This window comes from Diaporthe citri, assembly GCF_014595645.1.
Source record: "Diaporthe citri strain NFHF-8-4 chromosome Unknown scaffold_10, whole genome shotgun sequence".
Classification (NCBI taxonomy): Eukaryota; Fungi; Ascomycota; class Sordariomycetes; order Diaporthales; family Diaporthaceae; genus Diaporthe; species Diaporthe citri.
Genome location: NW_025064855.1, coordinates 206948 through 231173, shown reverse-complemented (window position 1 = coordinate 231173; position 24226 = coordinate 206948). Strand labels below are relative to the sequence as shown.

General features: G+C 53.1%; 8 protein-coding genes across 8 annotated transcripts; 6 read left to right on the top strand and 2 right to left on the bottom strand.

Moving 5' to 3' along the window:
- Positions 1–87: 87 nt before the first annotated feature.
- Positions 88–2625, bottom strand: INS49_003295 (uncharacterized protein; the record flags this gene model as incomplete). Its single annotated transcript, XM_043164090.1, has 4 exons — positions 88–441; positions 488–1368; positions 1430–2519; positions 2581–2625. The coding sequence occupies 4 exons, from the start codon at positions 2623–2625 to the stop codon at positions 88–90; spliced, it is 2370 nt and encodes a 789-aa protein (XP_043018855.1).
- Positions 2626–3981: 1356 nt separating this feature from the next.
- Positions 3982–5615, top strand: INS49_003294 (uncharacterized protein; the record flags this gene model as incomplete). The annotated part of the gene is made up of 2 exons (XM_043164089.1): positions 3982–5368; positions 5431–5615. 2 exons carry the CDS (start codon positions 3982–3984, stop codon positions 5613–5615), a joined length of 1572 nt encoding a protein of 523 aa, XP_043018854.1.
- A 2005-nt stretch (positions 5616–7620) lies between these two features.
- Positions 7621–9192, top strand: INS49_003293 (uncharacterized protein; the record flags this gene model as incomplete). The annotated part of the gene is made up of 3 exons (XM_043164088.1): positions 7621–7750; positions 7835–8777; positions 8805–9192. The coding sequence occupies 3 exons, from the start codon at positions 7621–7623 to the stop codon at positions 9190–9192; spliced, it is 1461 nt and encodes a 486-aa protein (XP_043018853.1).
- Positions 9193–10274: 1082 nt separating this feature from the next.
- INS49_003292 (uncharacterized protein) lies at positions 10275–11215 on the top strand (the record flags this gene model as incomplete). The annotated part of the gene is made up of 2 exons (XM_043164087.1): positions 10275–10495; positions 10546–11215. 2 exons carry the CDS (start codon positions 10275–10277, stop codon positions 11213–11215), a joined length of 891 nt encoding a protein of 296 aa, XP_043018852.1.
- Positions 11216–12431: 1216 nt separating this feature from the next.
- Positions 12432–13379, top strand: INS49_003291 (uncharacterized protein; the record flags this gene model as incomplete). The annotated part of the gene is made up of 3 exons (XM_043164086.1): positions 12432–12490; positions 12572–12885; positions 13081–13379. 3 exons carry the CDS (start codon positions 12432–12434, stop codon positions 13377–13379), a joined length of 672 nt encoding a protein of 223 aa, XP_043018851.1.
- Positions 13380–13815: 436 nt separating this feature from the next.
- On the bottom strand, positions 13816–16829 carry INS49_003290 (uncharacterized protein; the record flags this gene model as incomplete). The annotated part of the gene is made up of 2 exons (XM_043164085.1): positions 13816–15558; positions 16470–16829. 2 exons carry the CDS (start codon positions 16827–16829, stop codon positions 13816–13818), a joined length of 2103 nt encoding a protein of 700 aa, XP_043018850.1.
- Positions 16830–19303: 2474 nt separating this feature from the next.
- Positions 19304–20693, top strand: INS49_003289 (uncharacterized protein; the record flags this gene model as incomplete). Its single annotated transcript, XM_043164084.1, has 3 exons — positions 19304–19799; positions 19869–20256; positions 20312–20693. 3 exons carry the CDS (start codon positions 19304–19306, stop codon positions 20691–20693), a joined length of 1266 nt encoding a protein of 421 aa, XP_043018849.1.
- A 540-nt stretch (positions 20694–21233) lies between these two features.
- On the top strand, positions 21234–21565 carry INS49_003288 (uncharacterized protein; the record flags this gene model as incomplete). The annotated part of the gene is made up of 2 exons (XM_043164083.1): positions 21234–21498; positions 21558–21565. 2 exons carry the CDS (start codon positions 21234–21236, stop codon positions 21563–21565), a joined length of 273 nt encoding a protein of 90 aa, XP_043018848.1.
- Between the last annotated feature and the right edge of the window lie 2661 nt (positions 21566–24226).

The window sequence follows — 24226 nt, the reverse complement described above, 5'->3', positions numbered from 1 at the left end:
ATTACGGTATCTAAGGGCCTCCTAAATACTGGAGACAGCGGCAATGTACGCTTCCGCTCTCATGACTGATTGCTATCAACAAGGCGACTACAGAAGTCCAAGCACCTCCTTCGCAAGGTTCGTCACCCTCTCCTCACCACCCGCCTTCGCCACCTCCCGGACGGCCGCGTCCGCGCCCAGCGTGCGCAGGACCTCCGCGTGGCCGGCGCCGGCGATGGTGCCCAGGGCCGCCAGGGCGCGGTAGCTGACCTCGGCGTCCGCCTGGTCCTGGAGGATCTTGGCAAGCACGTTGGCTAACAGGCCGAAGACCTCGGGCGTGACGGCATTGCCGTCGACCTGGACCTTCTTCTTGGATATGAGGTAGGCGAGGACCGCGTAGTTCAGCGCCGCGGTGGTGACTGCGATCAGGACGTTGCGGTTGCGGGGGAAGCCCACGGGGCCCTTGAAGGGGGTGTCCGATATGCCGACGAGCCTCCATGTAGTCGACCACCTTCTCCGAGTGCGCGTGGGCGACCTGCCGGCCCGGCTCGGTTGTGAAGAGATTGGCGATCACTCGGAAGGCCATCATGGCGCAGTTCTCGTTGATGTTGGAGCCACTGCTGGGGTGGAAGGCGGCGTTCAGGGCGATTTCGATGAGGGAGTTGCCGCTGGGGTCGGTGAAACTGGCCGCCAGTGGCGAGGTGGCCACGCATCGGAGAAGATCTAGACCTGGGAGGCGGTCGTTGTCGGGCCATTGGCTGACGAGCTTCAGCACAAGGCCAAGGTCCAGCTCCGAAAGGTTAAGAGGCTGATAAGTCGAGGCGGCGGCAGTGCCCAAAACTGTTGCGGGTACGCCTGGGATCGTCTTGCTGAGATTCTCAGCCAGTCTGGCCAGAGTAGCCTCCTCTGTTGGGTTGAGAGCAAAGTCCTTTCTGCCGGACGAGATCATCGTGGCACTTATGGAGAGGATTTTCTTGACCACTGGATCGAACTTGGCAGTAGCCAAGGTAAGGTATTTGTCTTGGGGCAGAAGCTTCTTTGCGGGGGGTGCCTGTGACGCGGATTCGTCTCCGGGTTGGTATCTACCGGTACCAAACTCGTCAACAGTCGGGCCTGAGCTCTGTCCGATCGTCGCGCCTTTGGTGTTCTCGACAATGAAATTTGACACCTGGTCCAGGTAGGTCTGGGGCAGCTCATTATCGCTCAGGAACTTTGAGGCTGCCTCGTACGGGTTCTGAGAGAGGCTGTATGGGAGCTTCAAGGCTGGGGCGCCATCCTCGATGGCCACGTCGAAGACATAATCGTAGGACTTGCCCATGTACTCGACCTTCTTTCCACTGCTTCCAACAGCATCCACAACTGTACCGACCTCGATCCATTGCTGTTGAGCTGGTGAAATAGTTAGCACAATGCCAAGAATTCACAATGTGGGAGCGGCGTGCGATCTTACCAGCGGACCACTGGTGTGCAGTGACAGAGCCGTTTGGCTGGTTGATCATCTGGATCTGGCCTTCCTTGGTTCCGGACTTCGACGTAAGGAACTCGGGACCGGGCAGCTTCTCCTTGTTAATGCCGCCCATCTGCTGCGCGGGAATGGAAGAAGCCTTGACAGAATCGTCGAAGCTCGCGAGGGTCTCGGCGTCCGCGACGTTCTCCGCGTTCCGTGTGAACACGCGCACGACACCGTCACTTGAGCCAGAGACAATGTCACCGGTCTGCTGGTTCACAGCGACTGACCAGACCGATATTGCGGGCAAAGTGATTGTTTGTGTACACTCGAGACCGCGCCATACCCGGATGGTCCGATCCTCGCCCGAGCTGACCAGCTCTCCACCAGGCAATGCGACTAGACTGTAGACGAAGGACTCATGGCCGTGTAACTCGCCAACAGATTGTCCGTTGAGCTTCCACAGCCGTATCACGCCGTCGTTGTGTGCGCTGGCAATGTCTGCGCCGGAGGGGTGACCCTGGGGAACCTTGCACAGGGCCCGTACGACGTTGGAGGTGTATATAGTGGACCGGGGCTCGACCAGACCGCCGGAGCCAGTGCGAAGATCATATATATGGACCTTCTCGTCGGCCGATCCTGTCACGACTGTGGTCTCGTCCAGAGCCAGGACCCCCCAGACGCTCGCATCGTGGCCGGCCAGACGCAGCTCGGGTTCCCACTTTCCGACACGCCAAACGATGGCTTGTTTGTCCCAGCTGCCTGATACGATATAGGTACCCTTCGGCGACACGTCGAGGGAGCAGATGTTGTGCTGGTGGCCTATGAGAAGGCGCTCGGCATTGTCGGACGGGGTTGACAACGGCTTCTTGACCTCGATAATGGTGTCCTTGCCGCCGGAGATGATGAGGCCGTCGGCATACTCGGAGTTCGGGGGAAGGAACGTGAGAGAACTGAGCCACTCCTGGCCCTGGGTGACGATGGTGGCATCGAAGGAGGGTGGCTTCTGCGAGGACTTGCGCCAAAGTCGTAGAGTGTGGTCGCGCGAGGCAGAGATGACAATGTCGGGGCTGGGGAAGAGGACATCACGGACCTGAGGAGAAGGAGGTGGATGTCAGTATGCAGCGAGTTTCAACGAGTTGTCTGGTACTAACATCAGACTCGTGGCCAGGCAGCTGGGCTGAAAGCTTGAACTCCATCTTGAGAGCTGTTTGTGGTTCCGCCAGAGCTCCTAAAGATCCCTGGCAAGTCAAGACGACGGCGAGAACTCAGGTGGGCAGACAGACACGATGCCCCAAAGCTGAGGCTGGGGACAATGGTATCAGCAGTGATCGTGCTGAGCCTGAACTGAATTGCGCTCAAAACAAACGCGCTGCCCGAAGTGCTGATCCCAAAAGGTTGCTGTGATGCGCCAGCTCTACCTCCACACTGTCAGGTAATCTAGGCAGCCTACGCAATCGTCTTGTTGGAGGAAACAGCTGGAGGGGAGCTGGAGGAGTGGCGGGCGGCGTGGTACGTACCGATGACCTCAGCAGGTCATTGCGGGGGCAGCAATGTATGGGGGTACAGTACCGCCAGGCTCCCCTCCCTACATTGGTAGGTTCCTCATGTGGCCCGTGCCACTGAAGGTTGCAAAGGCAGCATGCCATACACGCGGAGGAAGCAGAGATGAATGATGAACAATTTGGTAGACAAATGACCCAGCTGGATTCTATAGCAGTTTGTGGCTCAGTGTATTATGTTAGAATCATCAATGCACGACCTAGGTAGGTACTTGCAACAGCAGATACACATATCCTCGTAGAGCTGAAGTCTTCCTTGTCCATATCTGCCCCATGTCCATGATGGCTGAGTTGCTGGCTTCAAACATCATGCTTGGGGGGCCAGGGGGGGGGGGGACCAAAATATCATAAGTGTTTACTCTATGTGTCCAGCTAAGTATCTGGTGCTGTTGTTGTCTAGGTGCATAATTATAGCTTGCTACTAAAATAACAAGTAGGCAAATTACGGCAACAAGCATTTATCCTTATCTTCTCATTTCTTTAGGCAAGTAGTCCTCATTCAATAATCCACTTATACCCAACGCTAGGCTAAGCGCCACATTCTATGAGAGACAAAGAGCTGACAATACTAATTGCTTTAGTATAAATATTTTCTTTGTGCCTGACTCTGAAGTCTAGACCTATGTAGGACTTGTATCAACTTCTGAGACTGAGGCGATAAGGTTCATTTCTATACAAAATTTCCATCTTCACATGTTGTCACATGAATGCTGCTTCTCAAATGTTTCCTTTTCATTGAAATATGTCTATAGTGATCAGACCTTTATAGGTACACTAAATGTGGCATCCCGGTTATGACAGGTATGGCATGTGAATGATGTGCTCTAAGCAGAACAGCTGCACTACTATTAAATATCCCAACATGCGACTCTCAACGGAATGTCTCTGCTCACTTGTTGTTTTTGTCTTCGGGATTACGTTTCAATCGCACCGACTCGAAGTAAATCACGGTTTTCAATACTACATTACCAAAAGACCAATTACAAGTTCAGCATGCCGGCCCTAGCCAATGATGTCTCCAACAATAGCTACGAGAGTCTTCTTCGTGAACATGCCAAGAGAAATCTAGAACGATTATCGCTGTTCGAACCACCACCGCCGCCGCCTCCACCGCCTCCACCGCCGTCTCCAGGTGCCCAGCCGGAGAAAACACAATTCGAGAAACTTTCCCTGGCAGTCACCCACTCTTTGAATGAGACTAAACCTCCAAGCCTCCGGTCTAGAATAAGGCATTGGGTCGCAAAGTGGCTCGCAACATGGATCGGAGAAATAGGAGCGGTGCTCGGCGCCCCTCGCATCACGGACTTCGGTTTAGCCTCGAGACTCCTGACGGAATGGAGCCATGACAACATGGAAAACATTGCCGCCGCCCAACGAGCGCAGGTCTTTGGGGGCAAAGGAGAAATCAACTGGCAGACCTCCTTCTTGCCATTTATGGAGAGCATCGGCATGTACCTGCGAGACGTGCAAGCGCACACGGATGCCTGGGCGATGTACCGAACCTTCAAAGACGGAGGTCCAATGGGGCTTGCCGAAGAGGCCATTGAATTGTACCTCGATGCCCACAAGGAAATCGACATGCTTGCTCAAGTCTGGGGCATGCGTTTCGTCCCGCTTTGCGACCTGTGCGACCTCGCGCCCAACGGACAAGCGCGCTGGGATGGCCCGTATTGTGGCATGTTTTTGACGACTAAAAAGCAGAAAGATAGGCCGTTCCTCGGCATCGCATTCAAAGGCACCAGCCCCGTGAATATCCAGGACTGGGCTGTGGACTTTAACTATCAGCTCATCCCCGCGGCTCAAGGATATTTCGACGGCACACAGGCCCCGGTATCACAAGGGGTGTATACGGGCCTCTTCGGAAACTTTCCTGGCAAAGGGGTCCCTTACAACCAGATCCTCAGTGCGACGCGGGACGCTGCCAGCAAGTTACCAAACACCAGCGGCCGGCCGATTCCTGCCCACGTCACAGGCCACTCCCTCGGGGGCTCTTACTCGACGCTTTGCTACACACAGCTCCTGATCGATGTTGCACCGTCGAACCCTGGCGCCGGGGAGATGATGATGGGTGACGAGTACACCTTCGGGGCTCCGCGCATCGGCTCTAACGAATGGTCCAGGCTGACCAACAAGCTCGTTCAGGTGCAGCGAGGCCGGTCTTGGCGGATAGTGAACAACCATGACCTCGTCCCTCAGGTGCCTCCGACTACTCTCCAGCCTAAGGAGCGGGATTTCCATCACATCGACACAGGTGTCCATATCTGGCCTTATAAGGAACCCGCACAGCTTCCAAGTGAAGTGGACCAGCCAAACCCTAAGCCCTACCCCATCTACAGCATTCTGTACCTGATTCCAAGTCTGATAATGGTGTTAGACCATCGTAAGTTACAGGTCCACTTGACTATCAAGCACGTATTGTCTTGCTAACACCCTTATCCCCAGTCCCTAACAGGTATTACGATTCTCTTCAATTCGCTATTGTCAACAGCCGCAAGGTCTTGAATACCCGTCCCCTCAAGGGTGGCCTCAACCAGGTGCCGTATTATATCAATATGATCAGGGTGCTGTACTACACTGTTCTATCCTACATTCACAATGTAGTATTCGCGATTGCGTCAGTATTCTAGCTTCGTATGTGGGAACCCGTATATGTGGTTGATGGGTCTACAGGAGGTCAAACACCAAGTCCAGGAGTTCGATGTTTGCGATCGGATTATCTGAAAACGCCACACCGAGGAGGCCCTCTTTATGCAAAGGGAGAAGTTAAGTAAACGTCGAAAAGGGCTAGATATTTCCAGTTTTCAAGCTCATTAAGCGTAGCTGGGAGTGACCTGATCCTTGCGAGGGGCGCTCACGACTTCTTGTGTTGCCGCCTCTGACATGGAGGACCTTGTGAATTCTTTTTTTTCCTAAAAGGAGACCTTTCAAGATACAGTGCGAATTTCCAGGACTCAATTTCAATCAATCAGAAAACAGTTCCAGAGCGTGTGCCCGGCAAGGGCTAGCAGAGCATCTGGTGTGAGACACATCCACACCTACCAGGGGGAGGGGGGGGTTTTGTTTGGGTGCTATAAGCAAACCAATGGGATAGTGATATGATAGTGACATGCTGTCAAGGTTTTGATAGTATGTTTTTTTATATGCCTTGCATTATTTATACATTATTAATATATATTCATTCCTAACATAGTTTTTCTTTTAATATGCTATGATATAATGTTAACCCTTAATATAAGAGTAAAAAAACCTTTTTTTTTTCCTTATCCCTAACCCAAATACTTATTTATTCTTTATTAGCTTAACTATTTACTATGAAAGGATTTATAGAATTATGGAAATATTTAAAAATAGAAATAAGTTTAAAGTTGATAAGGTTTAAATTAAAGCTTTTAATATAAATCTTTTAGTAATATAAAGTTAATGGTAATGTATAATTAACCTTGATATGGGGTTAATATTAATATAATTTAAAGCCTTAATATAATTTACGTTTAATAGTATTTTAATAGTCTTTTACTAGCATTTCGCTAGAATTACAAAATTTCGATTGAATGTCAAAACATGGGTGCATTGCGTGACCCCGTCAGAAACCCCCCTCCCCCCTGGTAGGCATCGTGACCGTCTTGGGAGTTCATGCCCAGATCGACAGCTACTACTGTCAAATGACGCCCTCGCAGAACACAACCAGTCCCGCAGTATTCATCAGGCTCGTCACGAGAGGGACATAGGAAAGGCGAAGCTCTCAAGACTTGCTCAAATTTGTAGAATTTTAAGTAAAACCTCTTTCGGCTAAGAAAAAGGAGAGGGAGGGAAGGATCTCTCTAGTGGCTGTCACGGTTTAAAAGCTGAGGGCCTCCTGGCTGCAAGTGGTCTGTGCACACCCTGCCTGCCGAAACCCAACTGCTAGCCTGAGGACGAACCTGAACTGGTGCATCTCCAAGAGCTCATGAGCTTGACGGCTCCCTGCCCCACCTCTGTACTGGTAGCGGCTTTTGATTTGCTCAGAGCGGTTCAAGGGTCCCTCCTTCTGTTTCCAAAACGCCAAGGACTCCTCCATCTGCCACTTCCACCTCATGCAGACTTCGACGACAGATCTACAGGTGCAACCTTCGGAACAACCGACCACCTCCCGCGTTCCAGCCCACCAGCACTCCCCCTTCAGCTCCTTGGTTGACTCCTACTCCTCCCGGGGAGAACGTCCATCTGTCACCAAGACCCTTTGATGATTGACACGATACGATTCATGACCAGAGAGTGCTGTACCACATAATTCAGCCCTTCCTTTCTCTCTTTTTTTGTCCTGCTGTCTTGTTATGGGAACAGCAGCCTTCGTTTTGTTTCATTGACCACTGTTCGATTCGGAAATAACCACCTTGAGCTTGCTGCCAAACTTGGAGCTCTTAATACTTCCCTCGCAGGGCACCGCAGCGCAGCGCAGGGCACCGCACCGCACCACATCACACCGTACCGCGTCGCATCGAATCGCGCCCGACCTATTGCGCAGTCTTGGACTTCGCATCCACAGTGATACCCACCCGTCATTTCGAGCTCTGCCTCCCCAAGCTTCGCCGCCACAGTCGAACCGAACAGTCAAGCAACCGTCAGCACTTCCAACCTCTACTCACAACCACCATGGCTTCCAACGGCGCCTCTCGACAATACCTGCCCCTGACCTGCCACGGCCACTCACGCCCTGTGCCCCACATCAGCTTCTCCAGCCTCGAGAAGGATGGAGAGTATTTCATTATCTCTGCTTGCAAGGGTACGTCCGCCCTCATCCCCATTCCATGCGCCGCGCGAAAATCTCAGCCAGCTGTCCCGGCATGACGACTAACTCAGCTACCAGATGGCAACCCTATGCTCCGACACGGCCGTACTGGCGACTGGATCGGTACCTTCATAGGACACAAGGGCGCCACCTGGCAGGCCAAGCAGAGTCCCGACAACAAGATTGCTGCCTCTGCCTCCGCCGACTTCTCCACCAAGGTCTGGAATGCTCACACCGGTGAGATGCTTCTGGTCCTCAAGCACGATCACGTCGTCCGCGCCGTCGCTTTCCCTCTCAACATCTCCGACATCCTGGCAACCGGCGGCCACGAGAAGATCCTCCGCATCTGGGATCTCAAGTCGGAGGATCACAAGGACGAGAGGGTTACCTCTACGATCGACGAGGAGACCCGGCACACGACATACCACATTCCGCCCGACATGGCCCACCAGATCGGTGACGTCCACCCTGATACCATCAAGTTCATCGTTTGGCCTCAGCAAACCACCATCATCACCGCAGCTGGCAAGACACTGCGGTGGCACGACGTGTCAACCCGAAACCACTACAAGGAGGAGGTTTTCGATGCGGAGATCAAAGCCTGCGAGCTTGTCTCTCTGGCACCCCAGTACACATCGCCAAATGATGTCGGCGGCGGCCTGCCTGTGCTGAGTATTGCTGCTGGCAAAAATGTCTACTTCTACGGCGGCGCCGACTGCACTCAGAAGATCAATGAGTTCAACCTCCCACACGGGGTTGCCAGTGTTGGACTGGACCTCAAGAACCACAAGTTCATTGTGGGTGAAGAGCCCGGGACCTGGGCCCGTGTCTACGACTGGCAGGGCCAAGAGATCGACGTAATGAAGGGCCACCACGGTCCTATCTGGTGCATCCAGTTCTCCCCCGACGGCAAGCTGTACGCGACTGGGTCGGAGGACGGAACGATCCGCATGTGGAAGAATTGCGAAGAGGACTACGGCCTCTGGCGCGAACGAGGAACGGCTACCGCGGAGAGGGTGGAGTAGGATCACCGGCCTCTCACGTGGAGCCCCCTGGCGGAGAACGAACGGCCGCCAGAGGCGGTAGCCGGCCCCCAACAACAACAGCCGGCGCGACCGAGCGACATAAGCGGAGCCCCAGTCACGCCGTTGAGCGAAATATCTGTCAACGTCGCAAAAGTCCCAGCGGCGGCCTATCGAGGGCCCCAGCAACCATCAGACTCTCAAAAGGAAAGCGAATCGTCGACGCACTGGAAGGCGATCCTGTCTCCAGTGGCGGAGGAATCGCCCAGTCCACGAAAGAAGAAGCGCGCCCAAGAGGACCTCCCTGTCAACTACTCCCCACGCCATCCCGTGAGCCGGCCCATGAGCCCTGGCAGCCTCAAGATGCAGAATTTCCTGCGGAGACTGGAGCGGCAGGGTCTCTCTCACGACTAGCTGGCTGGCGGGACGACTGCATCTCTATGGACCATCGTCGCATTTTTGGCTGCGAGCACCCAGGAAGAGGTGCAGGGAGCTCGGCCGGCTGCCACAGCTTCAGGACACATCTTAGACCTGTAATCACGTCTTGCCTCCCATGACTTCTCATCTTCGCTGGTGAGTGAGGCTATTTTTATGGACCTTAATCAGATACTCGAAATAGAGAACAAGAAACATTTTCCCCCAATCCTGCCTTGTCTCACAGTGTGCCCTCCGTGTTCTACCGTTCCTACGCTGTCTGGCCTTCATCATGGCAAGACATCAACTATTTAGGCTGCAGTAAGCTAGCTCTCGGTGGTCAACGGATTGCTCTTGTCCTTTTCAAATGTCCAATGTGGCCTTCTGCTGATGCTGACCTGAGCTCTGATGGTACTGGCTTTCGTCTGTTCTTTCTCGACCTGGTGGTGTTGGGACGAAGCTGTTGGAAGGAACATTGGGACTTTCAGAGTCCGAGCAGAGGGCACCTGTCTCTCTTCAGACTTGTGCCACATCGTCAGATCTACTGAAGAGGGTTCTTTCCATCTAGCATTTTCTCCAAGCAAAGACGGCCTCATTCTGGGATGACCCCACCATACCCTTCTGCTTAACCACCTTCCAGCTTGCTTTCCTCCACCCGTCTGGTCCTCCTTCCTCTGCCATCTTTCACCAGCCAGCTCATTTCCTTCTCTCTTCACCCGACCTACAAACATAAGGGGTGGAGAGTCTTGATTACTACTTGCTGTTTGCACCTGAGTGCCGTTTTGACCCCTTTCGTTTCGGGTTCACCTTCCCGGACTCGTCCTTCTTCCTAGCAGACCTTCACCCATCGATTGGATTGAACTACGATCCAACCCCCTTCCTTCCTCAGATATCACAGGTGAGCCTTCCTCTTGATACTGACCATCCTCTCCTGCCCCTGTCTTGCCAGATCAACAGCTCGACTTTCCTACACTCCACCCTCCCACTCTCTACACTCCGACACTCTACACTCCACACTCCACACTCCCACGGTCTACACTCCCACGGTCTACACTCCCACACTCCCACACCCAATCGACAGAATGCCGGAGTACTCGACTAACCCCAGCACCACCAAGGCCCGCCTTCGCAAGATGAACCTCTCCGGCGCCAAGAAGGTGGAGGACGCCGCCCGCACGGCCGACTACAAGGCGATGCTCTACGCTCGCAAGACCGTCCAGCAGAAGCCGTCGTACGCTAGTGCTTCTGACTCGGAGAAGTCGGCCATGCTCGAGGAAGCCATGAGAGACACGATGGAGAAGCGGTACGTACCCACTGTCCCAGCCCACGGTCCCAGCCCACTAACCCCCACAGCCGCGCCCGGGGCCAGGACACCATGTCCAAGATGGCGGCGTTCCGGGCCGGTACGTACCGCGACCGTGAGGGAGTCACCGGTCCGCAGACCCGCGTCCCAATCTCCGCCTTCCTTCAGGACAACGGCTTCGTGCCCTCGCGCCCTAGCAGGGCCCCACAGCAGCGCGCCGCCACTGCCGGTCCCAGCAACTCGGGCCACCTTGCCAACGGCCTCCCGACCCCCGCCAATGGCCAGGGCGTCAAGGCTTCCATCACGCCCGGCCCGTTCGCCATAAGTCCGGAGCCGATGCTCGCGTCCATGGAGGGAGACGGCAATGAGTCGCTGGGCAGGCTCCAGATCGAGGTGGGCCACCTGCGCACCATCTGCCAGAACGCCATGGCTGCCAACAGCAACATCCGCGAGCTCGACCTGCGCAACGTCCAGGCGGGGATGGGCATCGAGAAGGGCCGCGTGGGAGACCTCGAGGTCAGAGTCAGCCAGCTGGAGGGAGTGGTGCACGCCCTGAACAACACGTCCCTGGGCAGCATCGTGGACCGGGTCAACGAGCTGGAGGCCATCGTGGAGGACCTCAAGAACAAGGTCGGAAGTGGCTGCGATGCCGAGGTTGCGAAGATGCGGGAGGTCATGGGGGCTCTGAAGAGCGGCCTGGACAAGGTCGGTGGTTTCTAGGCGGCTGGTCTCTGGGTTTGCTTGTTGGACTTGTCGACTACCTTGAATCCTGGATTTGCGTTGTGTTTTGCGATGATTTTCATGCGATGGATTATTGGTATTTCACAGGCCTCACGCGGCGAGGATGAGACATCATTAGTTTTGCGATGAATTCGGCTACTATGGGCCTACTCACATTCAGAGGACACTTTAGGCTCTAGTCAAGTCTACACAATTAAGCACAATCAAGCATATTCAGCATCAATCCGGCCCAATTTCATTGGGAAAATAGGAGTATCGTCAATGTCTCACAGTTAACAACGGAGGACACTAGACAACAATTCCATTGGAGACTATTCTATTAGAGATTAACCAAAAGGAGGCTCTCCCACAAGAGGGTATCCCACAGGGAGGTATCTCAGAGGAGGGTAACCGACAGGATGGTAACCCAGAGTAGGGTATCCTATAGGAGGTTATCCCACAGGCGATTCACCCACAGGAGGATATCCCATAGGACGGTGTCCCCGAGGAGGGTATCCCAGAGGACAGTATTCTACAGGAGGGTATCCTATAGGAGGGTCTCCCATGGAAGGTTCTACCGCGGCAGGTTATCCTACTGGAGACTATTATATTGGAGATTGACCTACAGGAGGTTATCCCACTGGAGACCATCCTATTGGAAGTTGACCTACAGGAGGCTCTTCCATAGGAAATTTTACAGTTGCAGACTATCCATAGGAGGTTTTGCGACTGCAGAATGTCTCACAAGAATTTGTGCATGGTGTGGTAGGAGCTGTTAGGTCTTCCACTATACTTTGCCGGAGGAGGGAATGCCATCGGTAGAACACATATTGTTAAGTTGTCAGACGACCACGGTGAAGGTATCAGGAAGATGTCAAGACGAAAGGGAGTGGCCGGACACAATTTTTGAAGCAAGTAGTATTTTCCGGGATTGGTCCACTTGTTCGTGTTCCACAAGACTCCGAACTGCCGCTGAGAGTCGTGCGCATGACAGTTTCAACGTACCTACATGTACCTAGGTACGCACGGTATGCACGGGGTAGGGACCATTTCTCCACCGCTCTTCCTAATGTTCCATTACTCCTCCGCCATACATTGCCGGCGCCACTCACGGAGACGTTAGTCCTCATGCTGCACACAGTCTTTCGGATGACCTGGGAATTGAATGGAGACTAAATACGCAGTGTGCGGTTCTTAGAAACCCAAGAGCGGCCGTATGCATGTCGCTACTGCGACCGCCGCCACAGCCGAAGGCAAGCACATTCACCAGCGGCCGTGTGGAAGAGGGAGATTCTATCTAGGAATCCAGCCTTAAAAAATCAAACGAATTATTGCTGACGCCTTCTGTGCTCATAGAGACCTCGCCACGCGGCATGAGAAAACACTTCATATCGACCAATATGGCCCGCCAGACCGCACACAGCAGCAAAGCCCCCTGACCGGACCACAGACCTTGTCACCGGACTCACCGCCGTCCGGCAGTGCAGCGTCGCCGTCGCAGGTGGTGGGAGAGGTTGAGAGCCAAGCGAGTACGGCGACGACATCTCAACCTGCCGAGAATGTTTCAGAGGCCGAGGCATGGACTGCGCTGCTCGGACTGGATGGCTTCGACCCCTTTTCCTACGATGGCTCTCTGAATGAGTTCACCTTCCTGGCCTCCTCCGCCACTGGTGCCTTTCCTTTGGCTACTTCCAACTGCTCTATGCCGACCGAGCCACCCATTCCTCACCAGACTCCGCACACAGCCAGCGACATAGCTACTTAGACGACGCTCGCGGGCAACGGGTCTTGGATCCCACCCTCACCTGCAAATGAGCTCCGTGGAAACATCCCCCAGCCATGGCCTCCACCAATTCCAACCATAGGGCCCGAAGTCCCCACAGTCCGAATCTCGGACGCCGTGATCTCGAGCCTCAGGTCCTCGCTCGGCCCGGAAGACCGCCAGACCCCGACGCCAGCTGCACTACGACTGTTCCTCGGGACCTACTTTGACGTGTTCAACGTGCACATGCCCCTGCTGCACGCTCCGTCCTTCGATTTCGACAGCCAGCCCCACGGTCTGCTCCTCGCCATTCTCCGAGCTTCCGTATGCGTCAAGGTGGGTACTCCACGGTTGACGGTCAGGGGTCTGGGGAGCTTGCAGTGGCTAGGAGGGGATGTTTAAAAAGCCGGCAGGCTGGTGGGGATGAATAAGCTGCACGTTTATTGTGGCCTTTGGTTTTAGTAGGGGCTTTTTTGGTTGGTAAAGCTTCCGTCGAATAGGGCGAAGATACAGGATATGAGGAACATTTGTAGCTTTTTCATGTTAGCCATTAGCGCTGGGTGACCCGTAATTAAGCCTCTGGGTAGGACTGTACTTACCGATGAGATACCCTAGTAATTGAGTCCTCCAAGCGTTTTGTGATCCTGGGATTTCCGTTAAGAACGCAACACCCGCAAGATCATCATTTGCTTCGCTGTGCCCGGGACTAACCCGGTCGACTCTCCTTCCTCGTCGTTGACCGAGTGGACCCGGCTGTGCTCTGTGAGAAAGAATTGACAGCCAACCGCAAGACTGCTCACTTGTCCTCCAAATTTTGCCATATTTCTCGGTATTATCCTTAGGCGAGGTGAACCAAGCAGTTCCGTGGCCTCTCCTGAAACCACTCCTTCTCATGAATGAGCTGAGGGTTATCGACCCTGCGAAGCACATCCCCGTCTCGCTCCACGGGGAGAATCATGACTTTGGGCGGGTATATCAAGATCAAGATGAAAAGCATCCTAAACGGCTTCGCTGACTCCTTGCCCGCCGGGCGGTTGTTCAGCCGGAAGCCCCGATATCGCGAGGTGTCGAGGATGGCGTAGCAGGAGCGGAAGAAGAGCACATGATGGATCTCGCCTCCGGGGATGCTCTTGGGCGCGAGCTGCTTCGTATACTCGCTCGAAGACCATGTGCCCCCCATCTCCAGGATGACAGTCTGTGCGTGCTGCCTTACACCGGAGTTCCAGCCGGATCGGTCCGACCACGGTTTCCAGCTTTCGTAACTGGATGACAACATGAATTTCTCAGAATCGGGCGACGTCCACCGGTCGATCCTCATAGGGTTCTGCAGGTGTTCCGGCTGGGGGAAGTAGTGGAATCCCTTGTCATCCTCGCCGGTGAAGGTCTGAGTCATGAAGGTCTCCCGCGTCTGAGGCTCGAAGGTCCAGCCCGCCCAGGACCAGCTCGGAAAGCCGGCACGCCTTGAGCACTGCCCGTGGAAGGACCACGCAAGGCCCGCCCCGATGAATGACTCCGGTATGCCCGCGACAAATTCTCCGAGGTAAATTGGCTTTTCTAGGGCGCCAGTAATCCCGGAGAATGCCTTGAGTATATCCGAGGCGTAGGAAGCTTCCCGTGCTGCGTAGTGCTCGACGAGGGGCCAATAGACTTTGGCGAATATCTTGCTGGGGAGGTTGTTCGACAGGAACGAGTCGCGGACGACCGGCATGATGAAGAGGTCCTGCCGCGGGATGCCCTCGACCAGATAGCCGCTGACATCCTCGCGCCGGATTCCCTCGGCGCAACAGAAGAAGATCTCGCGGGGCGTGAAGACGAGGCAGCGGCATGACAGGGTGTATTCCTGCAGCGTCCAGGCCCGGGAGTTCCATTTCGACTTGACCAGCTCTTGCTTCAGGGAGAGAAACGCCGTGCCCATGCTCAGGTCGTCCGCCTGGAAGGTTTTCTGGATAGGCTGTCGTGCTTGCACGGACGGCAGGCCGCTGTCGCAGTCGTCGCCCGAGGCGGCAACAATGGTGAGGTAAGCCTGGGAGTAGACGAGGCTCATGTTGTTGATCTGCTCCTGGACTGCGAGAGGGTCGTCTTGAACTATGCAGAGACTGTCGACCCACAGATACTTCAGGCCGATAATCCGGCAGACTTTTATCGCATCAGAGATAGTTTTTGGAAGATGCATTCTGTCGAAATGTCCTGGTGTCTCCCACTCCGCGATAAGACCCTCTTTGAGGACTGGTTGATCTACAGGTCCCCAGACGTAGGTCAGAGCAGTGTAGGCACAATGCTCCGTCACGCGCACCAGGCAATTCTGCTCTATGTCTATGAGCCTCATGCCAATGTGAGCTAGACGCTGATCGGGCGTGATGCAACAGTGCAGGCCGTGTGATATGTCACACTGGACCAACCACTTCTTGACCTCCTCAGCGTCAAACCCGGAGTCCCTGACGAGCCGTGAAAGAACCGGGAACCGCAGCTCCGGTGGCATCCAGCCCGACGCAAGGGGGAGGAGAATGTAGTTGCTCTGAATCGCATGCCGCCAGGGGACTTCGAGGTCGAATGCTATAGCGTACTGCTGAGGTCGGAGCCGCTGCGTTCTCAATTTGACAACACGGCTGCTACTGGGGTGCAGGTAAGGATTGACGTCCCTCAGTACCCACTTAATTGTGCTGCAGAGAGGGCAGGACTTGTGCTGTGAGAGATGAGCCGTTGTCCACTGTGGTGAAGAGGGTAGCTGAGACGAGACACCCTCTCGCAGGAGAGCTCTCATCTCACCCACCACTTTGACGCAATTTGGGCAGTACGCATGTTGATCTTCCGTAGAAACCATGGTGATGACTTGTCGCATCATGCAGATCTTCCTGGACCAGGACGGAGGCATGAGCCCTTTTTACATGCCTTCAGCCGCATTCAGCCAGCTGTAAGCGTGGCGTCGTTATCCTGGGCGTAGCCTCCTCTACGCCTGCGCGATTCGCTAGGCAGGATCGCGTCTGCGGCTGACCATGCACATGATCGATAGGGTGGGGGCAACCACTACCCGAACACGATGCCTAGGTAAATAGTTTCGCTGTTGGAGCTTCTTTATCATATCTCCAAGTAGTAAGGGGGTTATGTCTGGCAGCAGTGCCCATCTTGGGACCAGTGTACAACCGACTCATTTTCCGGGAACGCTGCAGTACGGGCAAAGTGTAGAGCGAGAAGGGTACACGAAGGGTCCAGAAAACGTCAAAGATACAGCGTGCGGCTCTTCGTGATATCTCTATCAGCAGGAGACGTGAGTAGCCTGTCGTCTAGGCTTAGAGCCAGAGAGGTGCTCCTATGTGTCAGAACTATATCGCAATATAGACGGTTGTGGCGCCCATTCAACTTCCTTTTGCAACGACTTTCCAAGTCAAAAGCTAGCTCTACGACTCCGATTCATTCATTTGATACCTACGGCACTGTGTGGAACCGCCAATTGTCCTTACCCTGTCTTAACTGTACTTTCATTGCCCGAGCCACTTTGAACATGCCGCCCTTATCGCGCAATTCTTCACGTTCGACCTTCTCATGAGGCGGTTTTGCAGACCCTTCCAACCCATGGAACAGCAAAGCTAACGACGAGTCCTTCCAGCCTCCGCGCCAGTGTTTCGCCGACCCGGAGATGACCACAATGGCGACCAGGAAGGCCAACTGTAGCCCTAGCAACGAAGCCGGCAGGCTCAGCCACGCCCACCGGACAGTCAGGCACGTCTGCATCACATGTGTCTGCCCGCAAACTGCCCTCAGCGCCCGGGGAGTATCCTCGGAATTGGAGGTCTGCCGCATGGCAGCAGTCACCGACCAGACGAGGCCGTCCATGAAGGCGCCGACCGTGTCCATGCTCGCGGTGCCGTTGTGGTACAGTTTGACGAGCCAGAGGCCTCCCCAGGCGTATGGTGTGTCGCTTTCCGAGAAGGGCAATTCGAACGTCTTGTTGTCGAAGAAGTCTCAGAGAAACGAGTTCATTTGCTGCACGGGATTTGCCCCGAGCCACCACACGCAGTCGTCTGGATACCCACGCAGGTGTCAATCCATTTGGACAACGCAGCAAACGTGGGGGTTGATGAAGTACTCGTGGACCCCGCGTCCAAGCCACGGATTGTCGCACTTTTGGGATCTGAGTCGCACTTGTTCATTAACTTGATGGACTTCTTCTCAAGCTAAAGGTACGTATACTCACCGATGGGGCTGAATAATTCTAGGACTGCTGTTTCCGCATTATTTTCTTCCCTCCGGACGTCAATGATAAGTTCAAAGCGAGATTCCGGCCAACTAAAAAAACAACGAGATCTATTTGCTCGGGGCGGTCGCTAGATCCAGTTGTCCGGCCGTTCTCGCTGTTTTGACTCTCGCTCCCGAGCAGTCTGGCTGCCACCGAGCAGAACTGGCAGTCATTGATTGACCGGATTACAGTAGTCGGGTCGGATGAGGATAGATATTCATGTAACCGGTGATTCTGCGGTACTGGTATGCGGACATGTAGTGAGCGCTCATCATTGCTGACGCTGTCTTGCTTCTCGAACACTGGAATGCAATCTTTACATAGAATAGCCCTCCGTTCAAGCATTTCGAGGTTGGATTTGTAAGGTTGATGGTGGTCTTCGTCATCCCCTCGATCACCAGCCGTTCCATCCATGGCAGAAAGATTATTGAAAATGATGAAATGTGCGATTATCCACGTACAGCACTGGCTGAGATCTTGCAGTGGCAAATTTTCTGGGCCTGCTGTCTTTAATCTGTGTGAGACATATTTGTGGCGAAGTGTTTCACGAAGCGGGCTGGGATGCAGTGTATGCTGTTGAAGTATATAGGTACCGCAATTGCACGGCAATTGCGGCGTCGCTTTTGTTCAACATATGCCTTGAATGACGTCGGAAGAGCGAGTAGATCATGGGGTTAGGCTTGACCGCTGGAGGTTTTGTTTTTCTGAGCCTGTCCTTTGTGTATGTATGCATGGCTCTGGAATGGGGGCAGCAGCCAGAATGCCTCGATTCGAAACAAAATACGGATTAGGCCTGAGATGTGTAATTATCATGCGACGAGGCTGGCCGTAAAGCATCCGTGACGGATGAGTGCTGAACTACCAATCCATAGATTGACAATCAGCGTCGGGAATAATACAATCCCGTGTTTTTGAAGGAAAGGCTAGAACAGTAATACAAAGTTTGGCGACAGCGTTATTTCCGTGACTTGTGAGATTGTCCATGACATTTTTAAATTCGTGCTTCCAGAAGCATGTTGGGAATCACTTGTTTTATGCTAGCTCATTTAGGTAATGCTCCACGCATTCCTTGAAGGGACATATGAGGACCAGTGTTTTGTAATCCGGACAGACCTGTACTTTGATTACAACTCAATATTGTACTGCGGTCGTTGGGCAAACATTGGAACGGCTGACGTGATAGCAAAAGATGGTCATGACCTTACACAGTTGAGAACGCGCGTACATGGCTACAAAACCCGAGAATGTCGTGAAAATACGTACTCCACGCTTTTTGTTTTGTGACCGCTGAGAAATCTGACCTCGGGGACCGCCACACAACCAAACTGAGGACCAAGTTGCTGGCGTTACACTATATGCAGCAAGGGCGAGACTACGTTCCACCGGCATTTTGCATTGACCGATGCGCAACAGAGGAAGGCTTTCCAGTCTTCCAACAGAGCCGCACGAGGCTGGCCAACCGTGATATACCGGCCCAACAAGGCGAATACCCGAGCAGAAGGACCGTGCCGGAGCTGGCTGCCTTGAGGTAGTGGTTGGAGGTTACGTGGTATGAAGATCGGCCGCAGAAAGCTTGTTTCGGTCGCGTACCACCTAGGTAAGCAAGCCAGCGCACTGCCATCCTGTCCCCGCGCAATGATAGTGAAACAGTGATCGGTTACCGATTCGACGCCCGAATCTGATGATCTTGGTTGATATAAAATTCCGACAAAGATGTGTGAAACCTCCGTCAATTTGACGACCCAATTACCTGAACACGCTAATGCAAAGGACCCGAATTTGCCGCCGTGTCCAATGTTGCGATGACGAGTCTGCTGTGGAATTACTGCGCAGTGTAACATCGTGACTCTCAACGTGGCATTGCTTCGGACCCAACCAGTGAGAAGGCATCTGTTTGCCCTCTCCGCGCTGACGTGTGACAGCTAGCTACTCTAGAGAGAAGCATATCGGATCTTATAAAGAAGAGGACAGCTCGCTGAGGATTACATTTAGTCTGGAGTCCGAGGGGGCAGAACCTGTTCGAAAGCCTGAATCCAGCTCGACATTTATTCCGCTGTGGACGCAACCAGCTCTTGTATTGAAGTCCTTCCAAATGTCTCACAGTACTGCCAGTGCTGAAAGACTCCGCGTCGCCATCATAGGCGGTGGGATCGCGGGTCTTTCTGCTGCAGCGTTCCTCCGCAAGCACGCCCAGCTCAGTGTCACAATCTATGAACGCCGAGAAGCAGGTTTTCCGGAGACCTCGGCTGGAATTGGAGTGATGAGAGATGGAATCTCCATTGCGAAACAGTTGGGTATCGACAGAGAGGAGGTACGCGGCGTGATTGGGGCTGGATTCCGCACGTACAATACCAGGGAGGAGGAGGTGAGTAGGTCCCTAGAAGGGGACGGCCCGGATGGTGAAGGTGCCCTGTGGCTCGTATTCAGACAAGATCTGAGAGACGCACTTCTCAGGAGGGTTGGGGATGAAAAAGGCGTGGGGCAGCCTGTCAAGGTGGTACATGGCAGTCGAATCGTGGGAGTTGATCCTGAGGCCGGGATTCTTCATTTTGCCGACGGAACGTCTGTTGAAACAGACCTCATCATCGGTGAGTAATGACGCCTGAGATATAGCTGCTGGTGGATGACTGATGATGGATACATTCATTTACGTCTAGGCGCTGACGGAATTCATTCCGTCGTTCGCAACGCAGTCATTCCTTCGACACACCCAGTACCGGCCCCCTGCGGACTTAGCATGTACCGCTTTGTCCTCCCCATTGACATTGTTAAGAATGCCATTGGCCATGGCCATGAATACCCGCCTATGTGCGACTACAGCAAAGGTGCATTTGTCAACGTAATGGCTGCCGGTGACAGAGGCAATCGCAACGTCGTCATGTATCCTTGCCGCGGGCACGAACTGATGAACATTGCCTTTGCTGTGCCGGACGGGATCGTGCGAGACCCGAACAAGCTCCAATACTCGTGGAACGCCGCAGGTAACAAGGAAGCCATGGTAGAGGCTCTTCGTGGATTTCCCGAATGGCTTCAGCGGATAGCCAGGTGAGTGACATTCTCAACCCAGGCGTCTCTCGTTTCTAACAAAACCGTCAACCAGATGTGCCTCTCGTGTCCATCTATTCCAGCTACGCGACCAAGAACCTCTCCCGACTTATATAAAGGGCCGGACTGTCCTGATTGGCGACGCTGCTCACGCCATGGTTCCATACCAAGGGCAGGGTGCGAACCAGGCCTTCGAAGATGCGGAAGGCCTGAATGTGGTTTTGGCGAACGTTACTGAACGGGACGAGATACCCGATCTCCTGCGAATTTGGGACAGCGTCCGTCGACCGCGGGCTTCAGAGATACAGAAGGGTTCTCGGTCGTCTCAAACAAAGATCGCCTCCAAGGAAGCATCGGAGGCCATCGCGTCGGTGGGGCCGTATACGAGCATGAAAGAGGCTCTGGAGCTACTGCAGGGAAACAGATTGGTCGTGTGAACACCGGTCTCTTTATATATTTGGTTATCCGCATTTAGTAGTATGAATACTGAACTGGTTTATTTGTCCAGGTCTTGATTCGCCAGGTGATGTACTAATTGCACGTTAGCAGAAATAGAACTGCCAACTGTCTTAGCCGCTCTCAATCCCTGATCCAATGAAAACACGGCGTTTCTTTTCGTGTCTTTAAATCAAATGCGTAAGAGAATATTTACCGTCCTTCAATGTAGTACTAAATCCTACATCTTACACAAGCAGGTCTTTTACGAGATGGCGCTATGCAAAAAGTAGTAAAATTCCCCTGGTGCTGAAGGCGTCTCATAAGTTGATAGAAGCCGGTAAAGAGCATTTTATCTAGGTAGGTCGTCAATTTATAGGATCCTGACACAGTCCTGAGCCAAAATAGGAGATATATAAATTAAAGCAAACATAACCAATACACATATACAGCCGTAATGTCTGACCTACATGTACCATTCATAACTGAAAATCTTGTAATCATTAACAGCTTCTGCTTCCTCTTCTTGCCAGATCGCGAATATGGCCACCCTCATCGAACAACCCATCAAAGCGCTGCAGATCATTCCTGGCGCCGCCTTGAACCCTGTGCTTCCAACATCCGCTCTTGCATATCTTACGTACGGCCCGCCTCATCTCGTCGCTCGCATTGCGAACACAGATGTCATCAAGCGTTGGATTGGCATCTTGGGCCTGAAGACAGCCCTGAAGATCTTGGCTGGTCTTGGGATAGGCCGAGTCTTGAACCGAGTCCAGAATCTGCGCGCAATCAACAACGACATACGTTGTGCGACACTGCTGCACCAACCATAGCATCCAAGCCAATAGGTGCGTGGCTCATCACAGTCGCATAGCCCTTCTATCCTTGAGTACGAAAGACAATTTCCGTGCACCCGCTGCCAGGTGTTGGCGGGTGGGGGGGCGGAGGGGCGCTGGGGAAAACAAGCACTTGAGCAATGTGTGCGACAATGACACTCATGTTCAATCTGTTTCGGTGAGTGCGCAACGAAAGATAAGATGTGCGGATGGTGCACAAGGCGACAATGGATGTAAATGAAAAGTTAGAGTAACTTATTATCCCCATAGTGGCTCAATCCCAGCAATCAGCGATAACCATGCATTCTCTTGAGCTCCGCATCCGTCATGTTGGAATTTACTTCTTTAATGTAGGTTTCAAACCTCGACGAGACATTGATCGCATGTGCCAGATCCTTGAACCGCATTTTCTTTTCCATGGAATCTGGCTAGCTGGCGGGCGGTGGTGATCATGTTGCGTATTTGCCGCCCATTCATATTGTGACTCACGAGCTCGTCCATATGGTCGTCGATATCGTCGTAGTCCACTTCAATCTCTCCTAGGCTCTTCAAATTCTCAATGCAATTCCGCCAAACTTTGCGACGCTGCGCCGATGAAAGGTCTCGGTAGTATGTGGCCAATTGGATTCGGGATTTGAAGGCTTCATCAAAGGAGCCAACTCGGTTTGAAGTGAGTATCAAAATACCTTGATAGTATTCTAATATTCGTAGAAATACCGACACAAGAGCATTCCGTGCTAAGTCATGTTGGCTTCAAGATTCTAGGAAAACATCGGCCTCATCGAGAAGGACAACGGAGTCCCAAAGGGTGCCAAGATTGAGCACACCTTCTAAGTATACCTCAATTTGTTCTGGATTTGTCCCAACTAGTACCTGTTAATCACCTGCTACGGATCCTGAAGTGATACATTCTAGAACATTCCAGAACAAGATAGACGGGGATCCGTGAAAGGACAACAACTTGAATGGAGCTTACTATCACCGCAGGTAACGCGGTAAAGCGGTTTCCTCGCGAAGTCTGCGATGCTTTCCGCGGTGAATGTTTTGCCTGTTCCGGGACCGCCATGGAGGAGCATAATTAGGCCACTGCCCTTGTTCGCAATGAGATCTGTCCCTCTTGAGGCCGATATTTGCGTCGTAACGAGGGCTTCTATCAGCACTTTCTCGTCGTCGTCGATTGCGAGGCTGTCGAATGCCTTAAGATTCCACGTGACTTCGCGTATGCGGTCAACATCGAGATCAGCTGGTACCAAATATTAGGTTAGAGGTGAAGCTAGAGTGATAGGTTGATAGAAAGACTGATAAGGCAGACCTACTCCATGTCTTCCGACGCAGATCAAAAGCAGTGATAGTTGGCGGAAACACGAACAGTTCTGGAGAGTCCGGAAAGTCGTCCCAGCCAAACTTGGCAGGCCCTACCTGGGTATCCGGATCGCATTCCTGACCTGTTGTGTCTCAAGGTCATCAATATTGAACAGTGCCAACATTCCGCTCCTTCGCGTCCATGTAGCATCGGCCAGCTTGGCCAACGACGGAAGGAAAATGCCGGCGGCATTATTTGGCTAGGCTCGTCATTGTTGCTGCACAAGATGAGGTATTTATATATATGCAAGCTGCAGCCTGCGCTGGGACACCTGTGGGTCGCGTTCCCACCAGCTTGAATGCGAGCCTACTATTTCCTTCGTCCGCGCTTTTTGTAAAAGTGAAGTAGGTAACGGTTATCTCTTCCGCGCACCCTGTGGCTGTCGTTGCTGATTCAACTTACGCATGTTTTCTCCCGCTCTGTCTGTGGAGTAGCTGGATGGCGAGTATCTGCGCATCCTTCAAGCTAGGGCACGATGATACAATGTGAAGCAGCGAAAGTCTCGCGACCCGACTCGAAGCCCGAATGAACCTTTTGGCGACTATCAGTCTTATGTGGCAGACATGATTCCGTTGTGTGCGGCCAGTCGGATATCATTGCGAGCTGCCCTCGGACTCATAGTGTCGAGACTGAGACAGTCTGATGCGATCCTGGGTTACGCATACTCGAACATATACATAAAAGCTAGAGGCGGCCCCGAAAGAGAATAGCGGGCGAGCCCAAGGCAACCCAACACGTTCGCAACACGTTGACAACACTGCGTACTTGTCGTAGAGCTCATGAGCCTTGATTACTCTCCTATCTCACTTGCTATTTGATACTGCGCATTCCAGCTATCCTAAGATGCAAGCCAAGGGCGTGAAACGGTCATCGTGGAAGAGCTTTGGCGGAAGCAGGCCTCTTGAGTCATTTCTCCTTGTTGATTCGCGATAGTTGCATCGACTGTTGAGGTGTATAGTTTGTTGAATCGTGCCCAGCAGCACCGTAATGCCTACTCATAGAAGCCTCTTTTCTGCCCTGTCTCAACAATTTCGAGCCCAGCTCGGAGAAGGAGCTCGAATCATTCCAACTCGGTTCTTTCCTGCTCTCTGAGTAGACATCACATTGTGATATCGCAGAAATCCTTCAAAGATGGAGAATTTAGTACCTCAAAGTGCCAGTTTCGCGGATTCATAATTGAGAGTACCTAGTGTACGGTTTCTTGTAATAGTAACCCGCCCCGAAGGGTCACCAATACGGGCTAATCAGGCCAAGTTCATGCGTTCGTTTACAGATGCCTTCTTCTTTAGTGGCCTAGCCATCGGATCATGCGCCTAAGACTCGCTCACCAATATTA